The 21,891-nt window shown below is 54.5% G+C and overlaps 1 protein-coding gene across 6 annotated transcripts in view; it reads left to right on the forward strand.

Moving 5' to 3' along the window:
* OTOF (otoferlin) overlaps positions 1 to 20,496 on the forward strand; it is a 130,558-nt gene extending 110,062 nt beyond the window's left edge. For 3 of the 6 annotated variants that reach the window (XM_075415111.1, XM_075415115.1, XM_075415116.1), the window contains 17 exons: positions 67 to 197; positions 1,730 to 1,759; positions 3,073 to 3,207; positions 3,599 to 3,665; positions 6,053 to 6,207; positions 7,481 to 7,615; positions 8,514 to 8,651; positions 9,908 to 10,035; positions 10,612 to 10,782; positions 11,437 to 11,597; positions 12,306 to 12,448; positions 12,962 to 13,050; positions 15,335 to 15,433; positions 17,207 to 17,448; positions 17,797 to 17,975; positions 18,151 to 18,251; positions 19,382 to 20,496. In XM_075415111.1, the coding sequence (XP_075271226.1) occupies positions 67 to 197; positions 1,730 to 1,759; positions 3,073 to 3,207; positions 3,599 to 3,665; positions 6,053 to 6,207; positions 7,481 to 7,615; positions 8,514 to 8,651; positions 9,908 to 10,035; positions 10,612 to 10,782; positions 11,437 to 11,597; positions 12,306 to 12,448; positions 12,962 to 13,050; positions 15,335 to 15,433; positions 17,207 to 17,448; positions 17,797 to 17,975; positions 18,151 to 18,251; positions 19,382 to 19,562 (2,285 nt within the window). In that variant the 3' untranslated portion in view covers positions 19,563 to 20,496. The remainder of the gene's footprint in view (positions 1 to 66; positions 198 to 1,729; positions 1,760 to 3,072; positions 3,208 to 3,598; positions 3,666 to 6,052; positions 6,208 to 7,480; positions 7,616 to 8,513; positions 8,652 to 9,907; positions 10,036 to 10,611; positions 10,783 to 11,436; positions 11,598 to 12,305; positions 12,449 to 12,961; positions 13,051 to 15,334; positions 15,434 to 17,206; positions 17,449 to 17,796; positions 17,976 to 18,150; positions 18,252 to 19,381) is intronic. The other 3 variants (XM_075415112.1, XM_075415117.1, XM_075415114.1) reach the window with 2 other exon arrangements.
* Positions 20,497 to 21,891: the final 1,395 nt, after the last annotated feature.

The raw sequence follows: 21,891 nt of genomic DNA on the forward strand, positions 1-21,891 counted from the left end.
GTTCTTAGTTTCTCCTCTACACTCTCCTTCTCTCTTGTTCTTTCTCTTTCTCTGTCCTCTGTCCAGCTAAACACCTCAATGGCTATCTGGCAATGGCCAACAGGGCCCATCGCTCTCGTCCCACAGGGGAGATTGTTGTCAATATGGAACCTGAGGTTCCCATCAAGAAGATGGAGACAATGGTGAAGCTGGAAGCTGTGAGTATCCATATGCGAGCACCACTTTAGCATCTCTTTCTTCACTGAATTGCCCATATCTGAGGTATTCCACCCAAACAGAGTCCACCTTGTCCTGCTGGACATGGAGTTTGGTTGATGCCTGGAATAAAGGGCCTTGGGTCATCATCAGTCCTACAAATTGGCCTCTTTCTGTCCTGGCTGAAGTTAGCTGGTGCTTGCTGCCCAGGGAAGGACTGTCCTGGGCTATGCTCATTAGACAGCTGTATGTTTTCCTTCAGAAACAGTCAGATGGGAATGAGCCCCCATGAGCACAACCCTGTCCCCATCGATAACCAACGCAGACACAAGTGACCCATCAGAAATCCCCCATCTGCACAGTGGCAGCCACCAGGCCCTTTCCAAGCGCTGCACACCGCACAGCCTCTGCAAGCAGCCAGCGTCACGCAGATTCCCCTGACTCTTTTTCCTTTTTATAATAGTTTTGAGACATTCGGATGGCTACATCGGCTCTTTGAAATGCCCAGTAGCTTGGATGGGTGGTCAGCATGGTGTTGCTGTCCAGCCACGGTACAGCAAGTCTGAGCCATGCAGACGGGACAGATGCACATGGCATAGAGCTGGTCGGAGTCAGTCCAAGGCAGCCAAAGCTCTTTAGACCTATCGTGCTTGCCCTGAAAATTTGACACTCTATGCATTGGACAGGCAACGTGTCCCAGTGGCATCAGGCTTTGTTCACACGCTGCAGGTCCCCATGCCCGTTTTCTTGCCCGGAACAGGAATTTCGACTCCTCCTCACACCCTTCTGCTCCAGAGCTTCCTCCACAAAATGAATCAGATTTCTTTTTGCAGGAGGCCCTTTGCAGCCACGCACACGCACCACCCACCCCAGACAAGCAGCATGTGTGCCTACAGGCATGTGGTGGATTCCACGCATGCAGGACCCCCACATGTGCACATTTACCGAAGGGCTATGGCAGTTGAAAAGCCTCAGAAGCACTCATGAACAGATACATCCACTTACACGCACCCCACAAGGTCCCTGGTGGAGTTCCTCACCTGTGCACAAGAAGCTGTGTCACATATGTCTGCTCACACAGCTTCATGCGACAGGAGCTACAGGGTTTGTGTGCATGGGTACCTCTGGAAGGCCCTAGCACCCACATCCTTCTTGAATTCTACCACAGTAGTGTGTGGACCTTCCTGGACAGACAAGAAGATCTCCAAGAGAGCAAAGAGGTGTTACCCACACTGAAGGCTTAAGTGTCTTTCCAGACCCAATCCCTCGCTGTCTGGGACGGAAGTTCTCCCTTAGAGAGAGAGAGAGAGATCCTCCACAGGGAGATGGGTTTGGTGTCTCGCAGCAGACATCTCCCCTGCATGCAGAGCTTTCCCAGCCATGGCTACTCGTCCGAGGCGTTCAGTTCCTTCATCCCTGGGGAGCTGTCTGTGACTTTTAATGTGTGTGCGTGCCAGTGTGTATTTGTACCCATCCGAGGCTGCGCTGCTAACCTGCTCTCCCTCTCCCTGTTCCTTTCCACCCCGCGCGGCAGAACTCCGATGCAGTGGTGAAGGTGGACGTGGTAAGTGACGGATCTGCTCTGCATCCCTGCTCCAAACCCTCCAATCCCTGTCCAGCCCTTCTGTGCGGCTTCCACCAGACCATGCATCCTCCCCAGAGGATCATCAAGTCCAACTGTCAACCCAACACCCCCATGCCTGCTAAACCACGTCCTCAAGTGCCATCTCTACATGTTTGTTGAACCTCTCCAGGGATGGGGACTCCACCACTGCCCTGGGCAGCCTGGGCCAAGGCCTGACCACTCTTCCAGGAAAGAAATTCTTCCTAATCTCCAATCTGAACCTCCCCTGACACAACTTGAGGCCATCGCCTCTCGTCCTATCGCTGGTTACTTGGGAGAAAAGACCAACCCCCGCCTCACTACCCCCTCCTGTCAGGGAGCTGTAGAGAGCGATGAGGTCTCCTCTCAGCCTCCTCTTCTCCAGCCTGAACAGCCCCAGCTCCCTCAGCCGCTCCCCATCAGACTTGTTCTCCAGCCCCCTCCCCAGCCTCGCTGCCCTGCTCTGGACACGCTCCAGCCCCTCCATGTCCTGCTTGGAGTGAGGGGCCCAGAGCTGAGCACAGCACTCGAGCTGCGGCCTCACCAGTGCCCAGTACAGGGGCCCGATCCCTGCCCCAGTCCTGCTGGCCACCCCATTGCTGGTACAAGCCAGGATGCCGTTGGCCTTCTTGCCCCCCTGGGCACACTGCTGGCTCCTGCTCAGCCGGCTGTCGACCAGCACCCCCAGGGCCTTCTCCGCTGGGCAGCTCTCCAGCCGCTCCTCCCCAAGCCTGCAGCGTTGCTTGGGGTTGGTGTGACCCAAGGGCAGGACCTGGCACTTGGCCTTGTTGAAGATGAAGCAGTAGCCTGCTGCTTGCAGCTTGGGAAGCTCTTCGGGGCCAGCACTTCTCAGCCCAGCTGTGCCTGGAGGAGCAGGGCAGACAGCATGCAGTGGGGTGATGGTTATTCCCACCACAACAAGACATCAGTGTTAAGGGCTTTATTGCACCCCTAAGTGGACCCAGGGTACTTCTCTGGGCAGAGGGAGGAGTGCTGCCATAAATGATTCAGGTGCTGTAGCCTGGGAAATGCATGGATGAAAGGGATGATGGAAAGGACTCGGGCCTCTGACGTTGTGTCTCTCTGGACCCTTGGGCATCCTCCTGCTCTGCAGCTCCATGTCTGTGGCTGCAAAACGGGGAAAGTGCTAACGAGGCCACCCAACCAGGAAGGTTCTGCCTTCTCAGGCGCTTCACCCTCCACCCTTTGCTCTGCAAGAGACATTTGACATTCATCTGATCCCTTCTCTGTCTTTGCTTCCCTTGTCCCTGCAGTCTGAGGAAGAGAAGGAGAAAAAGAAAAAGAAGAAGAAAGGAGGAGGAGGAGAGGAAGTAGAAGAGGAGGAGCCAGACGAGAGCATGCTGGACTGGTGGTCCAAGTATTTTGCGTCCATTGAGACTATGAAGGAGGTGGGTGCAGAGCAGAGGAGGGGTGTATGGGGGAGGGGAGGAAAATGTTTCCTGGCTGCGAGGTCTCACCTACGTCCAGCTACTTCCAAAGGCTTAGGGCTGTGCTGCTTTCCTCCCTAACCTTGCCTGATGGTTGGCAGGGCTTTTGCCTGGCAGAACTGAGCAGGACTCCTCATCCTTGAGTGTGCTCTGGGTGGACCGGTTTGCGTTCAGACACGGGCACCTAACAGCATCGGTGCTCAAGGCTGCACTGAGCAACTTTGATTTCTCCAGCACTGCCAGAACCTCACGCGGGGCTCGGACGGGAGGAGCAAGCTGTGACCCTGAGTTAGGCATGTCCAGAGACCTCGACACAAGCACCCACTCCCTGCTCGCTTCGTTTCTCCCCCAGCAACTCCGGCAGCAGGAAGCAGCCGCAGCAGAAGCAGACGAGAAGGAAGAAATGGAGCTTGCAGAGGGTAAGCAGGCTGCGAATGAGGGAGGGAGCATGGCAGGGAGAGGTAGGACCAAGACTCCTTTTTGTGCTTGAACACCCCTTTTGGAGCCTGCCGCTGATCTTCTGCCAAACCAGATGCTCACAGCATGTTGTATGTCCCTGTGCAGGATCAATTTTTGTGAACGCAGGTCTGGTGTGGGCTGTGTTGGGCTAACATGTTAACGCCAAGTGAATCCAAATCCAAGTGTCGTATTTATGGGGCCAGACTCTTTCCAGTGGTGCCCAGCGACAGGACAAGGGGCAATGGGCACAAACTGAAGCCTGGGAAGTTCCAGCTGAACCCGAGGAAGAACTTCTTCCCTCTGAGGGTGACGGAGCCCTGGCCCAGGCTGCCCAGAGGGGCTGTGGAGTCTCCTTCTCTGGAGATATTCCAGCCCCGCCTGGCCGTGGTGCTGTGCCCCCTGCTCTGGGTGACCCAGCTTGGGCAGGGGGTTGGGCTGGGTGACCCACAGAGGTCCCTTCCAACCCCGACCATGCTGGGATTCTGTGTGTTTCTGTGATTGTGGCAGCCTTCAACCCATCTGTGCTGGGAGGAAGGCGATGCGCAAGTGATGCGGACTAGCGACCAGGTTCCATGCGATTGTCCGAGGACATTTTTGTGCAGTGACAAGTTAGTATGTCATTAAAAGTCCCGTCGCTTTGGCCATGCAGATGTGTTAGCTATAGGACTGTGTGCCTGAAGTCTGTAGAGATACTTCTAGATACTAGATACTACTATATAATTCTAGATCACCTTCATGGAGTTTTCCATCCTTGTTTTGCTGGAGGCTTAAAAAAATTTTTGATTTTTTTTTTTTTGTTTTTTTTAATTTTGCTCTAGTTTTGCAAGGGAAAATTTAACCAGGCAAAAGGTCTGGGATTCATGTAATCTGAACACTTTTACCTGCAGGTAGAGGCCTCCTTGTCTGCTGTTCTAGCACAGGCAGTGAAGAAAAATACGCACTTTTAGGGCAAGTTCTCTGCCCTATTTTCAATATTATGCTATGATCAGATGGACTGTGCCCTAAATGTGTTTTGCTTTGAAGGAAGTCATGGGGTCTGTAGCTCAGATGGGGTGCTACAGACATCTGAAGTTGGGTGAGATAAATTTTGTACCACAGGTGATGTGGACCAAGAATACTAGTGAGCTGGGACATGCTGGTCAGGGGTGACTTTGTCCATTTGCAGGCTGGAGGCTGCTTGCCAGTTCCACCAACAGGGCTTCCTTCATGGAGGCTTTCTCTGAGGACTTTCACCCATGCTCTCCATATTTCCCATGTCCCCATGACAGTGCATCGCCGTTATGCCTGGGCAATGCAAGGTCCATTAGCTCAGAAAAATACAGAGCCTGGTTTCTTTTGGAATATTAGTCTTCATATGACAAGAAATATGAGGCTGGGTCTTGCTGAGCTTGGAGACAATTCTGAGCAGCTTCTTCCTGGGCTTGCTGTCACGGCAGGGCCGCTTGTGTCCCCCACTCTTTTCTTTCTGTCTTCTGTGAAGGGTCTACTTCCCCTTGGCACTCCCACTCCCTCCTCCTTTCCTCTGCCACATAAAGTCTTTGTCTGTTGTCATCTGTCTGTCCCCATCCGCTTGCCCAGCAGTCACGAAAGCTGGCAGAGGCAGTGAGGGACAGGGATTGTAGTGGGGTAGGAGAAGAGTTCTTCGAACGTGGCTTCCCAGACAGCCTGTTCCCAGTGTAGCTGATGTCCCTGGCTGGTAGTTGCTCTGCAACTCATCTTTCAGCAGCAGCCTGTGCTCAGGTGCTGAACATCCAGCACTGTCCCCTCTGCGATACCTACACTGGGGTTTTATCTCCAGGCTGCATACAGCAGGAAAAGTCTCCAGCAGAAGGAAGAAAAGGAGATCAGGTCTTCTCACTGCTATCGAAGCTAAGTGGTTGCCCAGAGAGGTAGTGGAGGCCCCATCCCTGGAAACATTCAAGGCCAGGTTGGATGGGACTCTGAGCAACCTGGTCTAGTTAAGCATGTCCCCGCTCACTGAAGGGGGGCTGGGCTAGACGACCTATAAAAATCCCTTCCAACCCAAAGCATTCTATGATTCTATGATTCTGGCTGGAGTCCAGCACTCTCAGTCCACGTTTTGTAGTCCTGCAAATGATTTCTGCTCTGGTCAGCTCAGGAAGCTCCCTGCACAGAGACTTCTGGGCTCCTGGAGATGCTGTGACCCAGGCATCAGCGACCAGAGTCAAGGAAAGACTGGAGAGGTCTGGGGTGGGAGTTGCAGGCAGTAGCAACTGTCAGCTTTCATGGTCCTTCTGTTTGAAGGACTTTGATCAAGTCCCCCTCCCTGTCTCCTCTACACCTCTTCATCCTCATTTCCATCCCCGTCGCTTCCCCGTGGACTCAGAAATCAAACTTCATGACTCTCCCATGAAAGGCTCCAAGGGTCAGGGGAAGAACAAGGAGAAGTCCAAGGCACTCAAAGATGATAAGAAAAAGAAGCAACAGTCAGCCCCTGAGCTTCCCGAGAAGAAGAACAAGCAGAAGATTGAAGAACTTAAGGTGAGTGTGTTGGCAGGGGAGGAGACCCTGCCTGCTTGGTGGGAAGCTGGGAGTCTGGCAGGATGGCAGCCCCAGCCACCTGGTGATCAGAGCAGGACAGATACAACCCTGCCTGAGGCACCTTGCTATCTGAGGGGTATCTAACCCCAGGTGAGATGTGCCTTGGGACTGCCAGCTTCTCTCCATAGTTTGAAGGAGTCAGCAGTAACAGGCTTTACAGAGAAGGGGTTGTCCTGGAGTAGATTCCTCCTCGGGGCAACTTGGATGTGCCCTGGCTGGAGGGGACAATTTCCCAGCCTGGTTATGGCTGGCCCAGCCAGGACTCAGTGCTGGGATGAGCTCTGGTTCAGTGTACTGGCCAGTGGTGTTTACTAGGATTGATGTAGTCTGTGATTCTGTGGTTCAAAAGGGGTTTGAACCTGGGTCTTGAGCAGAGTGGGGACAGCTGCCTCGCCCATTCAGCTGAGCTTCCCTCTTGTATGGTGTCAGAGGTGCTTGTGGCATCAAGGTCCAACCCAATGGCCCTGGAGATTCTTTCCCTTCCTAGAGAACCTTTCCCTTCCTAGAGAACTGAGCACTGGGAGCCGAGGTGTCCATGTTCCCTCTGAATTGACTTGGGTAGTCACCATACCTTTTCCTCACCTTTTTCTTCTTTTCTTTTTTCTCCTTTTCTTTTCTTTTCTTTTCTTTTTTCTCCTTTTCTTTTCTTTTCTTTTTTCTCCTTTTCTTTTCTTTTCTTTTCTTTTCTTTTCTTTTCTTTTCTTTTCTTTTCTTTTCTTTTCTTTTCTTTTCTTTTCTTTTCTTTTCTTTTCTTTTCTTTTCTTTTCTTTTCTTTTCTTTTCTTTTCTTTTCCTTTCCTTTCCTTTCCTTTCCTTTTCTTTTCTTTTCTTTTCTTTTCTTTTCTTTTCTTTTCTTTTCTTTTCTTTTCTTTTCTTTTTTCTTTTCTTTTCTTTTCTTTTCTTTTCTTTTCTTTTCTTTCCTTTCCTTTTCTTTTCTTTTCTTTTCTTTTCTTTTCTTTTCTTTTCTTTTCTTTTCTTTTCTTTTCTTTTCTTTTCTTTTCTTTTCTTTTCTTTTCTTTTCTTTTCTTTTCTTTTCTTTTCTTTTCTTTTCTTTTCTTTTCTTTTCTTTTCTTTTCTTTTCTTTTCTTTTCTTTTCTTTTCTTTGCCTTGCCTTGCCTTGCCTTGCCTTGCCTTGCCTTGCCTTGCCTTGCCTTGCCTTGCCTTGCCTTGCCTTTTTTACCTAATTCCCCTCCTTTAACTTTCTGCCATCTCAGGTCTTCAACAAAGAGCTGGAAACAGAGTTTGATAACTTTGAGGACTGGCTGCACACCTTCAACCTGCTCCGTGGGAAGATTGGGGACAATGACGACAATGCAACAGAAGAAGAGCGGATAGTGGGAAGGTTCAAGGTGAGTTTGGTTGCTGAGTTGTTCCAGGGCAGGGGCAGCTTGGGGAGCCCTTGCCAACAGGTTTCTCTGCTGAAGCTCTTTAGCAGGAAGAGGTTGGATGCAGTAGAAACCAGTCTGCATTGATTCAGCTGCAGGCACCTTGCAGGGAAGGAAAGTCTCCAAGCATAGCCCCAGAAACGAGATAGCTTCAAAAAGCACATCCACAGAAGAGATGATCTGCAAGCGAGCAGATCCTTGATCATTCTTACAGAAGGCCAATGGAAAAGCAGGCCTTCTTTCTTGCCCACTGTGGAAATAAGTATTGCCCTGGGTTATCTTTTGCACCCATACCAGTCACCTGGTCTCACGGCCATGTTGCACCATTGCCAGGATGCAGGCAATGTAGGATCTGTCAGCTACAAGATTCTTGGACAAGAATGTTTTCGAAGGTGGGATCCTGGCCATGTGAAGCCTGTTGATGCCGGTTTTGCCCTTTGCTTAGCAGAGGAGATGAGCAGGCCATTCCCCACTTTAGGTAGGATCAGATGTTTATGGAGCCTAGAAATCAGCAGTTTCATGTGGTAGTTCCCAGATTTTCCAGCCCATCCCTGGTCAATCCTTTTATTCCCATTGCTTTTGTCCTCCTGTCAGTTTTATTCTTGGAAATCTCTGTCCTTGCTGGTGTGATTCATCTGCAGGCCTCCTTCCCTTTGTCCAATTTCTCTGCTCACGGTTGCAACCCCTGCAGAGGTGCTTGTGTGGTGGAGGAACTTTCTAGATCTGGCCAGTCTGCTCCAGCGTGTGGCTAGAAACAAGGATGTTGTCTGGGTCCTCAGGAAGGGTGGTTTGGGATGGGTCTGCCCACCCTGAACCCCTGGGCAGTAGGACTCTTATCGGGCTGTGCACTTCCTCGCACCAGGGCTCCATGTGTGTCTACAAAGTGCCGCTCCCTGATGATATCACCAAGGAGGCAGGATATGACCCCAACTTCGGCATGTTCCAGGGGATCCCCAGCAATGACCCCATCAATGTGCTGGTCCGAGTCTATATTGTGCGGGTGAGTATAGCTGTGTGGGGTGGCAAGGGGTGATCCTGCGCTTCCTGCCACGACGCACACCCAGGAGCTGGTCCCAAAGCTGTAGGGATGTTGGCTTTTGTCGCTCACTGCATCAAGGCCAAGGATGCAGCACTAAGGTTGAAGCAACTCATTTGTGGGGGCTTGAATGGTGTCTCCATAGCTGTGTGCTCGAAGAAATGGGAGCAAGCCAGATCTAAGATCCTGCCAGATCCGGAGACCTTTCTTCTGATATGTAGGATGGACCAGCGTGTCTGTCCTAGTGCTTGACTCAAGTGGAATAATTTGGATCAGCCTTGACTGCAAGGTGGTTGTTCCTTAGATAGCCATGACACCACAGACGCTTCACTGCAGAACTGAATGGGAGCTGGCAGGGTCTAGTAGACCTGGCTGAAGGGCATGGCTTCTCCTTGAACACATACTGGGCTAACACACGTTTCTTTCTATGGACCATGCTCTGGAAACAGTCCTTTCCTGTCCTCTAAACTGGTCATCCTTGTGTCCCCAAGCATGTGAGTGAGGTAACATAGCCAGGCACTTGAGAGGGATCTCAGTCCTGCTCAAAGCACCTGGGCTGCCTTGTGCTGGTGTTTTACAAATGCAGCCTGCTTTTGGCTACATTTCTCACTAGCCTGATTCTCCATCCAGTGCTGCATCCCATTGGCCAGTGGGGTAACATGTCTCCCATCCATCACCAACAGACTGAGGCTGCAATAGGAGTCACCAGCCTGGTCAGCATCACCAGCAACCAGGACTGGCTGAACGTGTCCTGATGTGGGCATGTGCTGTTTTGTGCTGTGGTGGACGATGGAACTGGAGAGGCAGGGGATACTCAACCCCTTCATGGGCAGAAGCCAGAAGCCCTTGGCCCAAAAGTAGTGAAGGAAGAGAACAAGAGGGGAAGAGGACAGTCTTCCTGACATCTTGGTCAGGTTTTTGCCCTGGATATCTCTTTAGAGGAGCCTGTTTCTTTCCACTGATGAAAGAGATGCCAAAGGAGACTGTGGTTGTGTCTCTCTGAGGGGACAGGGCCAGCCCCCACCCCTCCCCAGACCAGGACAGGGATTAACACCAGGCGGGATTTACTCTCAATTTAAACCAAGACACTCTGTTTAGGTGGACCAAAGTGCTTAGCCACATGCCTATGGCCAGGGCCAGATGCTCTCAGGGATGGAGAATGGGGCCTGAATTTTTCACTACTGTGGACAGCACTGATATATCTCATCGGTTCTCTACAGGCCACGGACCTTCACCCAGCTGACATCAATGGGAAAGCCGACCCCTATATTGCCATCAAACTGGGGAAGACGGACATCAAAGACAAGGAGAACTACATCTCCAAGCAGCTGAACCCTGTCTTTGGAAAGTGAGTTGCCCCAGCCGTGTCACCTGTCTGCCCCTGGAATTGGTGAGCTAAGCCTGAGCCAAGCTTCCCAGCCCTTGGACCTGCACCCTAGCCATCCCACAGCCGCTGCTTGGGCTCAAAAGATGGGACCCATCACACAGAACTTTCCTTGCAAGCAGTGTAGGCATCTTCGTTTCAGCCATCCGTCCTTGTTTGCCAACTGTATGGTCAATATAGTAAAGGATGTTTAAGAGACGCCCATATCTGATCAAGATGAAGTACCTACCTCAGGAATCATTAGGCCTAAACCCAGGTGAGAATGTGGCCTAGCTCCAGTGACACACAAACTTAGTTTCAGGGCTACTGAGACATCCAGGTCAAGCAATCACCCCATGCCACCTCCTGTCTGGGTCTGTAACAGCCCGTGCAGCAGTTTAGTTAAAACCCTCTACCTCGAATGCCCTGCCGTGGTAAATGCAAATTAAACACTGTCCACAGGCTGGAGCAGACCCACCTCACCCATGTGCCTGTCTTGAGTAGCAGCCAAACCCTTCAACAGCTTTTCTCTTTCCCCTCGCCTGCTTTCCCCTGGCCTAGATCCTTCGACATCGAGGCCACCTTCCCCATGGAGTCCATGCTGACAGTGGCCGTGTACGACTGGGACTTGGTGGGGACTGATGACCTCATTGGAGAGACCAAGATTGATCTGGAGAACCGCTACTACAGCAAGCACCGAGCTACTTGTGGGGTGTCACAGACTTACTCCATGTACGAGCAAAGCTTTCTCTGCCCAGCCTTCCACCTGGACCCATGCCTGTCTCTTCTTCCACACCAAACCTAGATCTTCTGCAGAAATCCCCCTCCTTGATTGCCTGCTAACGAAGGAGTCTGTGTTGTACCCTCGCTCTTCAGACAAGTTTTGTGACCAACAGCAGAGCAGCAGGGGAGCCCAGGGCAGGGAGGAAGGGCCTGAGGGTCACTGGTGGGACTGGGTGGAGGGGTGAGGCCAGAGATGAACTAGCAGCAGGACCAAAGGAGCAATGCTGAGCATCAGGAGACAAGTAGGGTGCGCTGGGAATTTCAGGTATGAGTCAGCACAGAGGTCCTGTGCAGCCTGCTGTAGGTGCCCCTGCTTCAGCAGGCGAGGTTGGACTAGATGACCCACAGAGGTCCCTTCCAACCCCAAACTGTGATTCTGTGATTCTGTGATTGTGTAAAGGGGTTGGGGTGGAAGGGTGTTAACAAAGTGTAGAGAGGGACCTGGTCTCCTCTGAAGATTCACGTTTGCTGCCTCAGATCCTTTCCCTGTGAATCCTGGGTCCTTCATGGCAGTAGCATTTATTTTGCTGGCAGAGGGGAACAAAATTGCTTTTTCCTCCAGATCTTGCTACTACTTCACTGACCTTGCCCTCCTGTTCGCAGACATGGTTATAACACCTGGCGTGACCCCATGAAGCCCTCCCAAATCCTGTCCAAGCTGTGCAAAGAGGGCAAGGTGGATGGGCCACACTTTGGACCAGGAGGAAGAGTGAAAGTTGCCAACAGGGTCTTCACCGGCCCCACGGAGATTGAGGATGAAAATGGTACCTGCCCTGTGGGATGAAGGTTGTGGAGGGGAGCAAGGGTCTGGGGTGTCCCCTCTTCATCCAGCATTGGAGACAGATGTAGTGGCCTCATCGCCTTAAAGCAGCACTGCAATCACACTCCATCCACCACCTTAAATGGACCTTCCAGTGTGTGATCAGTTAGACAGTGTCTTTTAGACCACCTGGGCCACTGGGTTGCTCTCAGAGCCACTCACGGGCATCTGTGGCAGAGCATCACCAAAGCCGCCTTTGAAAACTTCCTCCCGGCAGTGTATGCCCAAGGATCAATGAAGAAAGCCCACCCTGGCCTTTCTCAGGTTTAGGAAGCCATTCTCCATCTAACTGCTTCCCCTAACAATGGTTGTGTCCCGATGCACTCACTTGTGCTCAAGAAAGATGAAGGCAGGCCAGGAGGGGTGCAAAAGAGAAGGAGAACGTTGTCAATGAATACAGAGCTTGTTCAGCTTAGGAAAATGCAGACTGGCAGGGGACCTGGACCTTCTGTAAATCACCAGGGTTAGAGAGAGGAGGAAGAGGGGAGTTGGGAAGTGCTGGCTGAAGGATGAAGTGTATACAAGGCAACGGAGAGGAGTAGCTAGTAGGCAGTTCTGCGCCCTTGGAGTGGGGATAGAGGAGCAGGGTTGTTTGCTGTCCCTGGTGTCCTCTGTCCAGTTCTCCAAGCTGAGCCCAGCTTTGCCCACGCAGGTCAGAAGAAGCAGACAGATGAACACCTGGCCCTGACTGTGCTGCGCCACTGGGAAGACATCCCACGGGCAGGCTGCAAGCTGGTCCCCGAGCACGTGGAGACGCGTCCGCTGCTGAACCCTGACAAACCGGGCATCGAGCAGGTCCTCAGAGTCCCAGACCAGAAGTGGAGGCAGCCCACACTGCAGGGCCTCCAAGCAGGGAGCAGAGATGTCAGCTGGGCAGACCAGCTGCAACCCACCTTGTTGTGGGCAGCGGAGGTGGGAGAGGCATCCTGCAAAGAGTGGCACTTGGGCATCAACAGCCCTTAACCTGTTGACCCTAGCAGACTAAATTTTTGGTGCCTCTCCTGCTCTGCCTGCATCCATTTCATACCCCCAAATCCCTTGGTCCCCTGACTCCCCATGCCTGTGCACCTCGGCACCATGCCATGCCAGGAGATGTTCTTCTCCAGGGGGTGGAAAAGGACTCCTGGTCCAGGGAAGCCCTGCCTTGCCCCATATCTAGCAGGGTTCAGTGCTGCAAGCCCTGCCCCACATCTGGCACAGCCAGACTGATGTTGAAGGGCTAGAGAAGCTGGACGAGACACTGCCGGGGTGGGGAGGGGTGGCCAAGGAGGGACAAGGGTAGCTGACTGCATTTCTCCAACCTTACAGGGTCGCCTGGAGATGTGGGTGGACATGTTCCCCATGGACATGCCAGCGCCCGGCCCTGCCACTGATATTTCTCCCAGGAAACCAAAGAAGTAAGGAACCTCCCAGCCAACAAACCCCGGGGAAAACTCGAAGCTGGGGATGGAGCCCTGCTTCTCCCCTCTCCTGATGCTGCTCCATCGCCCAGCCCAGACCTCTTCCTGGGTACCTCGACCATGCTGGCCTTTCCAGAGATCCCAAGACTGGAGGCATCTTCCAGAGCTGCTCCTGAAGGGTGGTATCTCACCCTGAGCACTTGGGATTGGTCAGGAGGTGATGGCCAGAGCCCGGCGCAGGGAAGGTGACAGGGACAGAACTGGTCAGTCCAAGCAGGACAGAGCAGGCAACAGGCAGAGTTTTTCCCTCTCCACCTTCTCTCCCCTAACTCATTTAGAGAGAAGAGAGACATTTTGTCCCTTGGCATCTCTCCTAGCCCTGCCTTACCTGCTAGACTGTGTCCTTGGGCCCCTTTTCCCACCTCCAGGGCCAGGATACGGGGACAGTGCTGGGCATCCTGGTGGGAGTCGCTCACAATCCCATGCCCAGCAGACGATGCTTTGGATAGAGAGAATGTCCCTTGATCCTCGTGGGTTGCAGCTGGGGTCTGAACAGCAGAGCAGGCAGCTGTGGGAAAGCTGAGGCCAAGGGCAAGGTCCAGACACCAGCATGGACTGGAAAAGCAGCGGGTTGTCTACAGTCCAGCCCAGGACAGTCATGTTCAGCAGTGACCTGTGAGCTGGAGCTGAGGTGTTCCTACTGATGGGCTGAAGAGAGGGTTTTCAGGTAGCCTGTTTCAAGCAAGGTTGCGCCTGGTCAGGCATTGGAATAGGCTGCCCAGGGAAGAGGTGGAGTGACCATTCCTGGAGCGGTTCAAAAACCATGTAGATGTGGCATTTCAGGACATGATTTAGCAGGCATGGTGGTGTTGGGTTGACGGTTGGACTTTCCAACCTATGATTCTATGATTCTATGGTTATTATCCTAGGGGTTCAACCCATCTCCCCTATCTTTGCTGGGAGCATCTGCCACCACCTGACAGTAGCTGTGGGTGCTAGGTACTGGGGAGGCACAGCATGGGACAAGCTCCCACCCACAGGTGCAGACAGGAGGGAGAGATGGGGCAGAAAAAGATGGCAAGAGTCCCAAGGCTGGGCTCAGCCAGGGCATTGCCAGGAGCTACTGGAGAGAGTCCAGTGGAGGGCTACGAGGATGAGGAGGGGACTGGAGCATCTCTCCTACGAGGAGACGCTGAGGGAGCTGGGCTTGTTCAGCCTGGAGAAGAGAAGGCTGAGAGGGGACCTTCGAAATGCCTCTAAATATCTGCAGGGTGGGTGTCAGAAGGACGGGGCCAGACTCTTTCCAGTGGTGCCCAGCGACAGGACAAGGGGCAACGGGCACAAACTGAAGCCTGGGAAGTTCCAGCTGAACCCGAGGAAGAACTTCTTCCCTCTGAGGGTGACGGAGCCCTGGCCCAGGCTGCCCAGAGGGGCTGGGGAGTCTCCTTCTCTGGAGATATTCCAGCCCCGCCTGGCCGCGGTGCTGTGCCCCCTGCTCTGGGTGACCCTGCTTGGGCAGGGGGTTGGGCTGGGTGACCCACAGAGGTCCCTGCCCACCCCGAGCATTCTGTGATTCTGTGAGGTGGGCAAGGAAGCTGTAAATCCCCTTCCCCTCACTTGTAGGACGCCCTGGTACTTCCAGCAATGTGCTTGTGGCCACACGGCTGCGTTTGTCGGCCACTGTCCTCCAGCTTTTCCACGTTGTGGCAGTGCCCTGTGAGGAATCTGTCTTCTGCTCTTCACCCTCCCCCTCCCACCAGAGCTGCCTTCTCCATCACCAAAACTCCCAACCAAGCCAAATGTGGATGGGAAACCTGGGGCTGCTGCACAGGGGAGGCAGCGCTGGGAATGTCTCAGAGCCTCCAAACCTGCTGGAGTCCTAAGAAGGACTGTGATGCCCATTTCCATGGGGGGACAGCCCTGCTGAGTCAGGTGGGGAAACGAGGAGGAGAGCTGGACTCAGAAGGTTTTGCAGACCCCATTTTAGCCACAGATCTACCAAAGGCCAAGCCTGGGCTGTCTCCTCAACCCTTTGACTTGTGCCTTGCAGAGGTCCAGAGTAGAGGGAGGTAAAGTCCCCCTTGCTGCTCTGCTCACCCTCCCTGGGCTGATCTGTGCTCATGTAGAGATCCCCCTCATGTTCTTGCCCTTGTCATCCATCAGATAAGATCCCTGTGAGCAGTTCCCTGCGGTCTCGCTGCCTGACCCTGGTTTCTGGCAGCATCACCCCATTCCCTCCTTCCCCAGTGCCTCACCTCCTTGTCTCCCTTCCTCCTGCCAGGTACGAGCTTAGAGTGATAGTGTGGAACACAGACGAGGTCATCCTGGAGGACGATGACTACTTCACCGGCGAGAAATCCAGTGACATTTTTGTCAGGGGGTAGGTACAGCGTGGGATGCCAGTGCCACCTCCTCTGCTTCCACCCAGGCAGGGGGTGCCAGGGCTTGCTGGGGTTCCCGGGGGGTGTTGGAGCGGGGTGGGGGGTACATCATGGACTGTGGTGCAGGGTCAGATAGTGTCAACACTGCCGTTGTCTTCTGTGCTGTGTTTCTTGCTTCTCCACCGCTCTTCCTCGGCTGCACGACCCCTCTGCGTGTGCCTGGCCTGGCCGCCCATCTTCGAGCTGTGGGTCATTATCTGGAACATTGATGAGGTGGTTTTGGATGATGATGTTTTCCTGGTGGGAAAGAGGATGTCTGACATCTATGTCAGGGGGTAACAGCCGAGGCCTTGCTCCTTGGTCCTGTCGGCCCCTCTTCCCTTTTTTGAGCTTCTCTTGACAGCACCACTTGGCATTTCAGCCCTGCAACCTCTGATTCCAGCATCTGGAGCCAAACTGTGGCTTGTTCCCATCTCTGCTTCACTCTCACCCAGCAGCAGTGGAAAGCCTCTTCCAAAACTTTCCCCTACAGAGATGAGGGGACCCACATCCACGCATAGCCCCATTTTTTACAGGACCTCAAACCAATGCAGTGGCATCCCAGTCTGTCGAACTGCTCGGTGCTTCCTCTGCAGCCTCGCCAGCTCAGGCCAGGTCTCCTCTACTTGCACCTCATGCTGCTCTCAGCAAACCAGATCTGTTTTGGCATCCTGGGTCCTATCACCCCAGTGGCTTTTCTGCGGTGGCTCTGAATCTGAGATGCTCTGGCTCTTCCCCACCTGTGTGGTGGAGGAATCACTTGACCTTTGTGTTTTGCGGGGCAGAGCAAGACATTGGCATGTGCAGAGCCCGAGAGGACAACCCTGCATTGGGTGCCCAAGCATGGAGTTGTGTCCTTGCTGGCTGCAGCCCCTCGGGACAAACAGACGGACAAAAACCTGAGAGCACCCTGGGGAACAGAGATGGCTTGACTTGTTAGAGAAAGGGGCTGGGGGCCACTCACAGTCTTTAAAACAAAGCTGTGCTCTCAGACTTGCTGGATGGACCATCCTCCGTGTCCCTTTTGCTCCAGGAATCATGCTCACTGGAGCCAGAAAATTGTGGGCACAAGCTCACGCAATGGTAAGGTGGGCATAGCCACCCCATCTCCTAGGGCAGCAGGACTTGGACCCCGCTGTCTCCAGCGACACGGTGCCCACGGTGCCCACAGTTCCTGGCTGAGCTGGGCACTTTAGGTCCCTTCGCTGGGTCAGCAGAGATAACCCCACCATCGAGCAGAGACTGAAGCAAGCTCTAAAACCTCTGATGGGCTCAGATAGATGTGCCCTGACACAGACCGAGCTGCCTCCACACGGACAGCTGCCATCAGGGGAAGCCTAACAACCCTGTGGTGGAGCGAGAAGGTCTGCAGGGCTGGTCTGCTCCACAAGTGCTAGATGGGGACATCCTTCCAGCATGCTGGGCTCCGGACTCCCCAGCAATTCTCCTTGTTCCTGCCCACCTCTTCAGCATCTCCCTGCCCAAAGACCCCTGACAAGCCACTTGCCTTTCTTGCTCTCCAACCCTTCTGTTCTCTCTAGGGCCCTCCTGCCCCCGTGCCCATTCTGCCCCTTGGAGATACTGCTGTGGTGCACCCCCAGACTGTTGCTCATGCCTTTTAAGTCCTTCCACTCTGTCCTGGAGACATCCTGGCTGCATGGACAGGATGGTCCCTTGCCCTCTCCTCCCTCCTGTAACCTCTGCCACCCCTCTCACCCCTCTGGGCCCTGCAGGTGGCTGAAGGGTCAGCAGGAGGACAAACAAGACACGGATGTCCATTACCACTCACTCACTGGTGAAGGCAACTTCAACTGGCGCTACATCTTCCCCTTTGACTACCTGATGGCGGAGGAGAAGATCGTCATCTCCAAGAAGGAGTCCATGTTCTCCTGGGATGAGACCGAGTACAAGATCCCAGCTCGCCTCACCCTGCAGGTCTGGGATGCTGACCACTTCTCGGCCGACGATTTCCTCGGTGAGCAGGGGGTCTGCTGAGCTGGGGCATGGCTGGACAAGCAGGGAGCACTGGGGGATGAGCAAAGCCAATAGAGAAACAGAACCTGGAAGGGTAGCCCTGCTCCTCAAGCCCACAACATCCTACCAACTCCTGTAGATGTTGCTGGTAAGAGTAGGTAGGATGAGAGTCCTTGTCTCTGCTGCTGCTGTTGAAAGGCTGCTCCTGTAGCAAAGATGTCAGCTTTTTAGTTCCCAGAGCTGGTTCAAAGTTGCTCTTCAGGGAAGGAGATGCTGGCCTAGACCACCTCCAGCCAAGGACTCAGCATTCTGGCGGTGCCAACATCTGTGCTCCTTTTTCTTCTTCCAGGGGCCATCGAGCTGGACCTGAACCGCTTCCCCCGGGGAGCCAAGACATCAAAACTGTGCAGCCTGGAGATGGTGACGAACGAGGCAGAGCTGCCCATGGTCTCCATCTTCAAGCAGAAGCGGGTGAAGGGCTGGTGGCCGTTCGTGGCCAGAGATGAGAATGATGAGCTGGAGATCACCGTAAGGATGGGGAAAATGGAGGGATTTTGCATCCTGGGGATTGCACTCTTTGCAGACACCCTTCTGCCCTCCTGCACTTGCCTCTGTTCACTCAGGTCCCCTCTGTCACCCTGTCTTGGGGGGCTGAGGTGGGGAGCATGGCCTGGGTCTCAGCACAACTCTCTGCTCCCTGCAGGGCAAAGTCGAGGCTGAACTGCACCTTCTGACGGCAGAGGAGGCAGAGAAATCCCCGGCTGGGCTGGCTCGCAACGAGCCTGATCCGCTGGAGAAACCCAAGTAAGTAGGAAACCCCGCTCCCCAGCAGACACCTGAGCTTCTGGGAGATGCTGTGGGGTGGTCGCCGGGAGGGAGCTGGGCATGGGGAGGCGAGGAGGAGGTCGCGCTGAGGGATGTAGGAATGAGGGTTATGGGCAGAACCATCTCTACTGGTTCCCCCCATTGCCTGCCAGTCACCGCCCCACTGCTTTTCCTTACTCCGTTCTTCTTCTGCATCTCTTGTTGGCTCCATCCCCTTTCCTTGGCCTCACACCACCTTCTCCCCTCCGGTCCTCACCATCAGATTCCAACATCAGCTGGAATCACAGAATCACAGAATCACAGAATAGTAGGGGTTGGAAGGGACCTCTGTGGGTCATCTAGTCCAACCCCCCTGCCGAAGCAGGGTCACCTACAGTAGGCTGCACAGGATCTTGTCCAGGTGGGTCTTGAATATCTCCAGAGAAGGAGACTCCACAACCTCCCTGGGCAGCCTGTTCCAGGGCTCCGTCACCCTCAGAGGGAAGAAGTTCTTCCTCATGTTCAGACGGAACTTCCCAGGCTTCAGTTTGTGCCCGTTGCCCCTTGTCCTGTCACTGGGCACCACTAGAAAGAGCTTGGCCCCATCCTCCTGACCCCCACCCTTCAGATATTTGTAGGCATTTATAAGGTCCCCTCGCAGCCTTCTCTTCTTCAGGCTGAACAAGCCCAGTTCCCTCAACCTCTCCTCGTAGGGGAGATGCTCCAGTCCCCTCCTCATCCTCATAGCCCTCCGCTGGACTCTCTCCAGTAGCTCTTCATCTTTCTTGAACTGGGGAGCCCAGAACTGGACACAGTACTCCAGATGAGGCCTCACCAGGGCAGTGTAGAGGGGCAGGAGAACCTCCCTCGTCCTGCTGGCCACACTCTTCTTGATGCACCCCAGGATCCCATTCTCCCTCACAAACCTTCATTGCTCCACCTGGCATATGTCATACTGACTCCCCTTGGCCACCCTCCTGATCCTCCTGGTCGGGCTTTTTCACTCTGTGCAGACTTGCCCAGGGAAGGGGACCCTGCACCTCCCTTTTCCCCACGGTGTCTGTCATTGCCTGCTGTGCATCCCTTCTCCGTGGCCATGGCATTAACGACAGTATTTGCTTCCCCTGCAGCCGCCCGGACACCTCCTTCATCTGGTTCCTGAACCCGCTCAAGTCCATAAAATACCTCATCTGCACGCGCTACAAGTGGCTCATCATCAAAATCGTGCTGGCCCTGTTGCTCCTCATCATGATCGCCCTCTTCCTCTACAGCATGCCAGGCTACATGGTCAAGAAGCTGCTGGGAGCATGAAGCATGGGAGCCTCCTCCATGTCCCCAGCCCCACAACGCAACCTTCCCCAGCCCAGTGTCCTTCTCCTCCCCATGGCATCTCAGCAGCTTCGGGGGACATCTTGCTGCTGCTGCTGGGCCTCCTCTTTTGCATTCCTCCTCTGTGGGTCCCTTTCATGGCTTTAGTCCCAGAGAAATGGGGCTGGAGGATGGCATTGATCCCAAGGCTGTGCGTCCCTCCCTGGGGCTGGTGGAGGTGCCCTGCTGTGGGGCAACCAGGCTGGGGGTCTGAGAGTCCTTTGCTCATGGGGGCCATGGCAGGTGCCCTTCTGGGGAGCTCAGCCCCAGGGGACGGGGAGCGAGAGCTGGGTCTGCATCGCTGGATCCTTGGAGGGACGTTCAGAAACCAGGGCGAAGCAGGGACTGGGGACAGCTGGGGACATGCCAGCGCCACCGGCGTGGGGATGGCACAGAGCAGCCCCAACGCCTGTCCCCAATGCCTCATCCCCACTGCCAGCACTGTCCCTGCTCGACCCACAGCTCTGGAGGTCACTGTCCCCGGGTGCAGGGACCCATCCCAGTGTTGGGATCAGCAGGCACCGAGCCCCAGCCCTTCCCTCCCCACAGCACTGGCAGGGGCAGGGAAGTGTCCAGCAGCTCAAACATGTCCCCACGGTTACCGACCCAGAGCTGGTGGTGGCTGGACATCCCGGGGGGCTCACAGGGACCTGGGTTCTCTGGCACAGCGTGAGCTCCCTGTGGCCTTCTCAACTCTCAGTTTATTTTGTTTGGATTGATATGTTTTGCGGCTGGAGTCTTTCTTGCCGTGTATATTAGGGAAGGGGTCTTTTCACAGCTGACAGCGATATTCAGCTGTTGAAAAGCCACCTTTCTCGGCTTCACGTGTGTGAGATCCTCACTGAGTAATTGAGGAGATCTCGGGAATGTTTTTAGGATGCTACGGTTTCAATCAGTCAATAAAAATCGGCTTTCACTGATGGGTTCTCCGCCAAGGTCTTGTGTTCGTGGGGTACGTGGGGCTCATCACTGGCTGATTTTCGAGACGAGCCCTTTTCTCCTTCCCCCTGTCTGCCCTGCTGCTTCCCAGTTGCAGCCTCTTCTCCCACTGCTTCTCCCCAGTCCCCAGGGCTCCAGCCTGGTCCCACGGCTGCAGGGGAGCAACATGGCCCTGCCTTCCATGCTGGGCAGGACGGCAGCGGGCCGACGGCGATGTCCTGGGGACAGCAGGGACCGAGAGGGGCTGCTCCTGGGCAGGGAAGCCCCAGCTGCTTCTCTCCATCACCTGCCGTCTGCACTGGAGGGGCTGCCCAGCAGGTGGTCTCCTCTTGCCCACCTTAGGAGGGAGAAAGGAGGTGAAGAGGGACCCCAGGATCCTGCCTCTCCACATGCTTTCCCTCCCAGAAGTTCCGCCTGTCTCCAGACCAAAACTCAACGAGAGGCCATCACATCTCTCACCGGCATCCCAACACTCCCAGACCACAGGACCTCATCCTGCAGAAACACCTCCTGAACAACACAGCTCCTCACAGCTCCACAGAAGACTGGAGCCTGGCTGGGCTGCTTTCCCTTCAGCTGTCCTAGCAGGGCGAGGCACAGTTCGGTGATGTCCAGGGACTCCATGAGGGATCGGGCAAGCTCCTCCATGGTGGTGATGGAGGGCTGGTTCCTGAGGAGCTCTGAGCTGGTGTTGGCACTGAAATGTCCACCCTGACCCGTGTGTCCTCTGTGCTGGGGGAGCTGCTCCCTTGCAGAGGCTGCTTCCCTGCTGCAGTCGCTTCCCCACCATCCTGCTCCGTGGGGCTGCTCCCACCCGTGGGGGGAAATACCGGCTGCTGTGGGGCAGGAGGGACCCAGTGCTCCTCCGCACTCTGGTCTTCATCCTGCACCAGCCCCAGTTTACAGGATCCAGACAGATCAAGCAAAACCCTTCAGGGCATTTGTGTCATCTCCCAGCATCTGAGTGGCTCCCAGAGAGGAGAATTTTCCTCCAGCAGCATCTTCACTCCTCAGCAACAGCCAAGTCTGCGACCGGGCATCTGTGATGGCAAAGCCCCTCCGGCCCACGCTGCTGCCCAGGCTCGCTCCAGTCGGTCCTGAGCTGCTTTCTGCAGCAGCCACACTATTTTGGAGGTGGGGGAACCAGTGTGCCCATCGTCACGAGCCAAGATTTGTCTTTGTCATTGCCAAACACCCGTTGTACCGTGGATGCGCACAGGTCATGAGCAATGCAGCGATGCGGGCTGAGGCTGGGCAGATGTAGAAACATCGACTCACAGACTGGTTTGGGTGGGAAAGGACCATTCGAGGCCATCCAGTCCAGCCCCCTGCC

Source organism: Opisthocomus hoazin, chromosome 2 (genome assembly GCF_030867145.1).
Source record: "Opisthocomus hoazin isolate bOpiHoa1 chromosome 2, bOpiHoa1.hap1, whole genome shotgun sequence".
Taxonomy (NCBI): domain Eukaryota; kingdom Metazoa; phylum Chordata; class Aves; order Opisthocomiformes; family Opisthocomidae; genus Opisthocomus; species Opisthocomus hoazin.